The sequence below is a fragment of the Benincasa hispida genome, chromosome 9, assembly GCF_027475165.1.
Source record: "Benincasa hispida cultivar pf3 chromosome 9, pf3_genome.v1.1, whole genome shotgun sequence".
In the NCBI taxonomy this organism is placed as follows: Eukaryota; Viridiplantae; Streptophyta; class Magnoliopsida; order Cucurbitales; family Cucurbitaceae; genus Benincasa; species Benincasa hispida.
In genome coordinates this window covers 29,785,441-29,794,729 of record NC_143486.1, presented here as the reverse complement: position 1 = coordinate 29,794,729, position 9,289 = coordinate 29,785,441, and the positions used below count along the sequence as shown (strand labels likewise).

The 9,289-nt window shown below is 34.5% G+C and overlaps 1 protein-coding gene across 3 annotated transcripts; it reads left to right on the top strand.

The window, feature by feature from the left end:
- Positions 1-2,887: 2,887 nt before the first annotated feature.
- On the top strand, positions 2,888-7,004 carry LOC120084654 (uncharacterized). 3 transcript variants are annotated; one of them, XR_016532149.1, is made up of 4 exons: positions 2,888-4,931; positions 5,038-5,084; positions 5,186-5,911; positions 6,067-7,004. XR_016532149.1 is itself a non-coding variant. In XM_090317888.1 (2 exons), exons 1-2 carry the CDS (start codon positions 2,903-2,905, stop codon positions 4,530-4,532), a joined length of 1,428 nt encoding a protein of 475 aa, XP_090174014.1. In that variant the 5' UTR covers positions 2,888-2,902; the 3' UTR covers positions 4,533-4,538. The 3 variants fall into 3 exon arrangements, 1 of the variants encoding a protein (XP_090174014.1); XR_016532148.1 differs by having other exon boundaries at positions 5,186-7,004; XM_090317888.1 differs by lacking the exons at positions 5,038-5,084; positions 5,186-5,911; positions 6,067-7,004 and having other exon boundaries at positions 2,888-4,258; positions 4,461-4,538.
- Positions 7,005-9,289: the final 2,285 nt, after the last annotated feature.

Here is a 9,289-nt window from a genome sequence, read left to right as displayed (position 1 = left end):
TGCAACAGAGTGTGGAGACATTTATGCCGATGTGTGTAGAGTTTGTCTCTTTGTACATTTGTTATTCATGCTGTAATTTCTGGAATTATTTGATAACCGTTTATTTGAAGTCGACTGTAAATGATTTGTTGATTCATGATTGAAATTTGGAATAGTCTTGTTCCGCTACTCATGGAAATTATAATTCCGATTTCCTTTAGAAAACATATGAAAGGACTTATCGTTCGCCATACATTTTGACCGTTTGTATAGAAATTAGGCAAAATGTGCATAACAAGTTTGTAAGACTCCTAAATAATCTGAAACACAAAATATTATATTGAAAAATATTAAAGACAAATGCAATAAAATTCATATAGAAAAATCAATTTGGTTCAGTATTAATATACCTGATTAGGTTGAAGTAGATCAAACATGTATCTATACTGGCTGACTACATGTGTGGATGTCCTAGTCACACAAAATTTGTCTCTCTACCTAAATTTTTAAATTGATAATTTAGATTCTGAATTAACTAGATCAATCATATAAAAATTAAATTGAATTAAAATAACATATCGAAAACCGTAGGCTCGTCCAGCTAATAAGCGTCATTTACATGTTGTAGCTGTGGAGCCATTATTGGAAATCGTTCCCAAGCACATACTTGCAAAAGTATCAGAGGCCCACCTATCTCGTAAACATCAGGTTTTGTTGATTTACACAGTTGTCTATACAACCATGCCAAACATGCTCCACCCCCAAGAATACCGTCCAACATCATAGAGGTTAGCTAACAGTGACAGGAATATCAAGTGAACAAAATGACTTGATTTGTCAAAAAACAGATTTCCACCCATCAGTTGTAGTATATATGCTCACACATACATGACGATTTCCTTGTCTGCAACATTGCCTCATTTAGCATTGAGGCTGTGACGTCCAATCTTCACATGAAATACACCTTCATATCGATCGTATGACTGTACTTCATGTTAACTAGATCTTGCAGTCCATTTATTAATTTTTTCGTGTGCGTACTTGAACTTTTATTGTACTTAGTATTATAAAATATGCTTGAAAGAAATTGTTAATAACATATATAAAAAAAATTAATATTATCGGGTGTATTTATCTTGAAGCTCTAAAGCAGCTCTTATTTCTTCACTTCTTTTTTCGAAATAATTTACTCACTTGAAGAATATTATTTGAGCAAGAGCATTTATTGGCAACAATCAAGCTCCTTTGAGGACGCCATTTATGCACTTTGATAAATTTGTCGTCATCCACCCATATCTGAACCCTCCATCGTGTGCTTGAGTCAATTGCTCTATACGAATGTTGTAAAAGAAAACTCAGACAGCTCTGATTTATTCCTTTGATGTCCTTGATGGCTTTATTAAACTTTCAAATTTGAAATTGACACCCAGCACGATAAACATAATTTTTTTTATAGTGTTAAATTTGTATTTTTTTTTTAATTGAAGTTGTTGATGATATGTCGTAAGCAGAAATGATGATGACATTTTGGTCCCGTCCAACCATTTGCTGGATTGTTCATTGCTGCGATGATACCAACATGTCGATCTGAAATTAAACACACCTCTTCAGGTGTTACAATTTCTCTCAAGTGTTTCAGGAAGCATCCCCATGAGTCTGCAAACTCCTCATCTGTAACGACGAATGCAAGTGGAAGAAAATGCCCGTTTGAATCAACTGATATAGCAGTCAGTAACTTTCCTCGATATTTGCCATACAAGTGGGTTTCATCTATCTAAATTACCAGCCGACATTTATTGAAAGCTTATATATAAGGACCAAATGCCCAAAATATATAAGGTCTAGGTAGATCTAACATAATATAAATAAGATTAGTAAAATATATAGAGAAAAAACTACTAACATCAATATGTAAATATTCTTGAATTCAACAACTACTAAAAAATTAACATGATATATCTACTAACATCAATATATAAGGAATTAAGATAGTAGATCTAGAATAATATAAATATAAAAAAACTAGTAATAAATAAAAAGTAAACTCACAAATTTAATAGCGATTTTACTTTTTTTCTCAAAGTGATAGTGGTCCCTCTTTTCTTTATTATTTGTTATCTGGCAACAAAAACTACAAAAAAAAAAAAAAAATGAGAATATGGATCTATAACTTATTTTTAATTTTTTTTTTTAAAAACTAAGAATTTTGTTGAGTGAACGTTACCTCTTTTTGGTTATTTGTTTCCCAAACAGCAACAAAAACTATAAAAAAAACTATAATAGTACGAGAATAGGAACAAAATTTACAATTATATTAAAAAAATTGAAATTTTGTATAGTAAATGTACAAACCTCACAAATTGATGGACAAATGTGGGGAATAAGAAGATTTAGTAACAATTTTGGAAGAAGAAAAAGGGAAAAAAATGATCTAAGAGACAAAGAACTAGAAAGGGAAAGTGATTTTTTATAAGTTTTCAAAATAAAAGAGAGACGAGCATAGAACAAACTTTTGAGAAGTTTTGGAAGGAGAAGAAGACCGGCAAAGAGCAACGGAAGGCAGAAGAAAATGTGATTTGGGAAGCTTAATGTGGGGGTTTAAAAAGTTGGAGGGATTAATGTGCATGTGAGTGTAGGTGAAGCATTGGGAAGATTAAATGCGGATTAAAGGCAATCAAAAGTGACTAACGAATGGGACAAGTCGGACAGTATGTCGAGTGTTGAAAACTCGAAACATTAGGCGCTAATGCACCTATTTCTCAAAATTCATGGAAGGAGATAGGGGTGATCCAACCCTCAAAGATCACGGGGCACATCATATTTGGAAAATTCCATCGATGCCACTATTTATTTATTTTTTTTAAAAAAATAATAAAAAAAATGAAAAGTTTTAAAATACTTTTGGGGCAAGCAAAATTTGGAGATGGTTGGGAAGACACTGCCAATTTCTTCCAAAAACCCCAATTCAAATCAAAACATGGCTTCGAAGAGTGTGGCTTCCGCTTCTTCCATTGTTTCAGTTTCTTCCAAAGGTAAGCTCTCCTCTTCTCTATTTACTCGCTCTCCAACAATTCCATCATCAAATCATCCTAAATGCCCACCCCAACCCCTCGCATCACCGGAAATTTCGCCGCAAAACTTCAATACAGGGCTTTTGTTTCAACGCCGGCTTCACACCTTCCTACAGAACTGCAGAACAGGTAAGATTACCCCAACTGAAGCATTACATTTCTTTGACCTAATGATGCACTCCAGTCCTACTCCTCCCATGTCTTCATTCAATCTTTTACTTGGTGGACTTGCTAAGATTAAGCACTACTCTCAGGTTTTTCAGCTGTATTATAAAATGCACCTTGCTGGATTTTTCCCTAACTTCTTCACGCTCAATATTTTGATGAATTGCCTTTGTAATGTGAATCGGGTTAGCGAAGGTCTTGCAGCCATGGCGAGGATTTTCAGGTGTGGTTATGTTCCTAATAAAATGACTTACACGACCTTGATTAAGGGCTTGTGTATGGAGCTTAGGATTAATGAAGCGACACGACTGTTTATGAGAATGCAAAAGTTAGGTTGTATGCCTGATGTGGTTACTTATGGGACTTTAATCAAGGAGCTCTGTCGAACGGGGAATGTTAACATTGCACTTAAGTTGCATCAAGAAATGCTCAATGACACTGGTCAATATGGGATTAATTGTAAGCCTAATGTTATTTGCTATCATATAATTATAGATGGACTTTGTAAGGATGGACGGGAAGATGAGGCAAAAGAACTTCTTGACAAAATGAAAGCTCAGGGAATGGTTCCCAATGTTTTTCCTTATAACTCCTTGATTCATAGTTTTTGTTGTAGTGGAAACTGGAAGGAGGCTAAACGTTTGTTAAATGAGATGGTGGATCAAGGTGTTCAACCAAACGTGGTCACATTCAATGTGTTGATTGATATGTTTTGCAAGGCAGGAAAGGTTATCAAGGCTAAGGAATTGCTAGAGATTATGACTCACAGAGGTACCCTTCCTGATTTGTTTACTTATAATTCACTGATTGAGGGGTTTTGTTTGGTTGGTGACCTAAATGGTGCCAATGAGCTATTCGTTAGTATGCCAAGCAAGGGATGTGAACCTGATGTGATTAGCTACACTGTGTTAATCAATGGGTATTGTAAATCCTTGAAGGTGGAAGAAGCAATGAAACTTTATAATGGAATGCTTCAAGTGGGAAAGAGGCCAGATGTGAAAACATATGGTGCCTTGTTAACAGGGCTTTTTCTGGCAGGTAAGGTTGGTGATGCAAAGAAACTATTTGGTGTCATTAAAGCTTACGGTATTCCCGAAGGTTCATATATATATGGTATTTTCTTAGATGGTTTGTGTAAGAATGGCTGTTTATTTGAAGCGATAGAATTTTTTAATGAGTTAAAATCATACAACTTGAAATTGGACATTGAAAGTTTTAGTTGTCTAATTGATGGCCTATGCAAAGCGGGGAAACTTGAAACTGCTTGGGAGCAATTCGAAAAACTATCCCAGGAAGGTCTTCAACCAGATGTTGTGACTTATTCCATTATGATCCATGGGTTTTGTAAAGGGGGACAAGTAGATAAAGCAAATATTTTATTTCAGAAGATGAAAGAAAACGGTTGTACTCCCAACATAATTACGTATAGTACCCTTTTGTGTGGTTTCTGCGAGAGTAATAAATCAGATGAGGTGGTTCAACAGATGGTTCAGAAGGATGTGTTGCCAGAAGCTGGCATTTGCACCATAGTCGTAGACATGGTTTGCAAAGATGAAAAATATCAAGAATGTCTAGACTTGCTTCGAAAGTTTCCTATCCAAAAGCGGCAACGCTGATAATAAGACATCTATTGATAGACTTATTAGGAGGTATATGACTTGGAAATTTCTAATCAGTTTCAAGAAGGAATGACACATCGTTTCATGGACTGGATAGGTTTCCACTTCTTTTCCCTCTCTGTTTTAATTTTTATTCTTGTAGATTGTTTGCCTTTATATATCCTTTTGCTGTGATTTTCTGACATGCATTATTGGAGTTTCAGGGGGATCAAATTCATCAAGAGCAAATAAACCAACATGGAGCAGATTAGTGTGTTCTCTTAGTCATTGAATTTGTGTTTATATTCTTCATTGTTTGTTTAATTTAGTTGACTGAACTGTGATTGATTGTTTATGTAATTAACTTTGCAGTTTGGGATTCATTGCATTCAAATTCAGTTACAAGACAACTATCCTAGGAGGAAGTTGAAACGGTTCCAACATCTTTAAGACAGCATTTACAGCTGGATAAAGGACAAGATCCAGTGCCAATGACCAATCAATTGAGCCGATAGAACTTCTGAACATCTTTAAGATAGCATTTACAGCTGGATAAAGGACATCTTTAAGGCGATCGTTTTGAATGTAGAAGACCCGTCCTTTCAGTTTCACTTTGTTTCTGGTGTTGAGAAAGAATCGGAATATCCCTCGCCACAGGTTGTAGAGGAAGAGTCAGACCATTTGTACCTTGAGGACACAGTTGAGGTGGTGGAAAATACTTTTCCTCCGAGCTTGACACCAAAGCTCAGATCTCAAAGGTTTAAACATTCAGCTAATGCTCTGGTACATCATTCATCAGACCCAGATTTTTTAGAGGACAACTTTGTTCGAGCCCTCATTCCTCATCAAGTTAAGAATCCAAAGTCAAGACACTCATCCATAGCTTAAGTTCACTATTCCAGGTTCGAAAATTCCTTCGTTCAAGGTACATTTTCTCAAGGTTACAAGAAGCATTGGGATCGGGAATCGGAAGATGAGTCCGATGTTAGTGTCAGTAGTGAAACTTTCGACAGAGAAAACATTATGATTGAAGAAGAAATTAATACAGATGATTTGGGGGAAGCATACAGAACGCTTTTTATGCAACAACAAGGCCCAGTAAGTGTATCACTTCTATCCCCTTCTCAAATTCCATCCAAATTTACATCGTTAGTTGCGGCTTGTGGTTTCCAGTAAGTGTATCACTTCTATCCCTTTCTCAAATTCCATCCAAGTTTACATCGTTAGTTGCGGCTTGGGGTTTTCAATTGCAGGACATGGCATCTCCATCTCCTCAGGAGGTGGCTTAATTTTGAAGATCCTATCATGGAACACTAGGGGCCTTAATGATAAATTAAAGAAGTCAGCCCTGAAGTCATTCTTATAAATTTAACATCCGGTTTTAGTGCGTTTTTTGTGGGAAGGTCAAAAGGCAACAATCTAAAAAATAGAAACATTGTAATACTTCTGTTTAAATGGAAGTGGAGATTCATCAAAGAGTAAGATTCATTTTGGTGTTGGGTTGTTAAAGTGTTCTCGGCTCAGATCATCACCATTGGCACATTTCCGGCAAGCTTGGGTTGATTTGAGAAGCCCTTGGATTCAGCATTTCAAAGATTTGGAATAAATTAGGTTCCTTTGCACACTTAAACTTGGAGTCAGTAGGGAACATCTTGTTGATATGGTTTCTGTTTTTTTGGGACTCTAAACTGTTGAGCCACTCTACATTACCAACTCTGGGATCATTGTTTATCTCCCTCCATGTGCCCTTTGTGTCTAGAAAATGAAGAAGTCGCGCAGCACTACCGTTTGAGAGTTCATGTACAAGTAAGTTTTTCTTGGGTTTTCGGAAAGTCATATAGAGAAAATATGCATCAACTTTTGATCGTCTTGGAACTACCCATCTACTAGCTTCTTCGTGGAGCTCCCGTTCGAAGTCTTTTGCCAGTTACTCTATTCAAGATATATATACCTTATTTGGAATGCTTTTGTTTTTCTATATAATCATGTACTGTTTATTATATTAAGTGGATCTGTTTCATATAGAGATATGATGAGGGTGCTTTAGGTGTATCAACCTAGTTGAGATATTTAGGTGCATCTCTTGATCCTGAGTCTAGAATTCATTGTCTTTACTCTATGCTTCTATATACTTTGAGCATTAGACTCTTTTCATTTTATCAATAAAAAGTTATGTTTCTGCTTAAAAAAAGACTGCAATTACAAGATAGCAAATTAGTGTAGAAGATCATTGAAGTGATGAGAACCATGGTAACTATTAGATATAATAGAGAGGAATATTATTGTATTTTGTTACAACGAAGGGGACGTTTGGGATATGCGATGCTTTTAGTTTTAGCCCTTAACTTTTTGCCATTGTTAAATGTAGTTCCAAACATGTCCTAATCGGTGAAATATCTTATTTATCTATTTATTTATTTTACTCAATCTTAGAAGAAGTAGAAGTTAATGTCAAAGTTGTGGTGACATTTGAGTGGAGTATTGGTTTTATAAACAGTTTAAAGCCCTTTTAAATATCCACTCTAACAAATTAAGAATTTTAAAAACACTTCTTGTAATTATTTTCAAGTGGTTTTAAAAGTTCTCAAATTTTTTTAAAAGCATATTTAGAAGTGACTTTAAAATTGTTAAAAATATTTAACATGTTCAAAATTATTTCAAAACATGTTTTTAATCATTCAATATTGTCATTGTTTTTTGCTCTCAACTATATAACAATACACCATATTAACTTGTGATGATCTATGTACTGAATTGGAACTACATAGGCAACTAAAAGTAGTACATATATAATTTCAAATATGACTTCAACACGATTTAATTATTGTCGAAGAGAGAAGCCAATATGAGCATAGTTCAATGGGCATAAATTATATGCTTTTGATAAAAAGTTTAGAAATGTGAATTTCCCGCTGCACATAGAAAACAAAAGAATAATGTTCCAGTGAAGAAGTACAAGTGCTGAAAAAGAAAACATTTACAAACCATCCTAATGAAACACACCAAACCAAGAGCAATATGCACCATATCTTTACTAATGTCAAGTTTGTCAAAGGAATATGGAAATAGGACTCTTGTGACCCTTGTTGTCGTGGGAACAAGCAACTCGATCTTGAGACTGTTTTTTTAAAGAATGAGAGACTGAAAGAATTATTAACCTTGCTAACAGCCAAGAATAGTTACGTGGAGTTTGCTATACATGGATGAGAGGTAGAAATGTTCAAAGCAAATTTCATCATAAGAATTCAAAAACTGCTCCTGTAGCTCAACTTAAGCTATATAGACGCACACGCTAATGCCAACATTTAAATTAGACCATCATTGAACTAATCGAATGAACACAACTTCAAATCAAAATCAAACAAAAAAGAATAATATTCATCATAATCAAACAAACATGCTCTACCATAACACAATTAAAGTCATAGTATATTAATGTAAATATTGATACACTTTATATTTGATATATCAAAATATACTTGTTGATACACAAATGAAGATAAAATAAAATAAAAAAAAATAATAATTAAAATCATATTTAAATGTTTTGCTATATTGGCAAATCTAGAAAATCATTGCTAAATTTGCAAAATACTCTTATATATATATATGCATTACAATATCCATTTTTTTTTGTTAAAGAAAAAAAGAGAAACTTATTTACCCAAAATTTTGTTCAAGTAAGCCACCATGGAAAAATGCATTCCAATATAACAATAATCTAAACAAACAAATCAATTATTACATTTGGTTAATATTTTTTTATTCTATACTTTGTTTACACGAGATTTCAAGAGAAATTTATTTCGTGAAACTTGAATTTTGTATTTGTATTAATTTTGTGAAAGTAAGTACAATCTCTAATACATAATATTTTGATGCTTAAATAAACTATAGTCTTTAAGCTGGTTGATCTTCTTGAATAATCGACTTTTGGGCTTGTTGATCTTCTTAGATGATCGACCTTTGAGCTTGTTGATCTTCTTAGATGATCGACCTTTGAGCTTGTTGATCTTCTTGGATGATTGACCTTTAGGCTTGATGATCTTCTTGGACGATCAACCTTTGGGCTTGCTGATCTTCTTGGATGATTAGTGCTTGCACGAGGCTTCCAGAGAAACTTGTTTCGTGGAGTTAAACTTGAGCTGGTGTTGATGTTGATATTGATTTGATGCGATGTGGTTCGATCTCTAGTACTTGATCCTCTAATTCGCTCTCGATTGAACACATATGCTTGATGTATAGAAGCAGAGCGTGTAGATGTTCTTGAGCTTGGAGTCTTGAAAGAATGCTTGTATCTTCAAAGGAGTTCAGTCTTCAAGCGTGGTCAGAATGCTTGTATCTTCAAAGGACTTTGGTCTTCAGAATGCTTGTATCTCCAATGGACTTCAATTTTCAAACGTGATCAGGATACTTGTATCTTCAGAGGACTTCGGTCTTCAAAGTGTAGTCAGAATGCTTATAACTTCAAAGGAC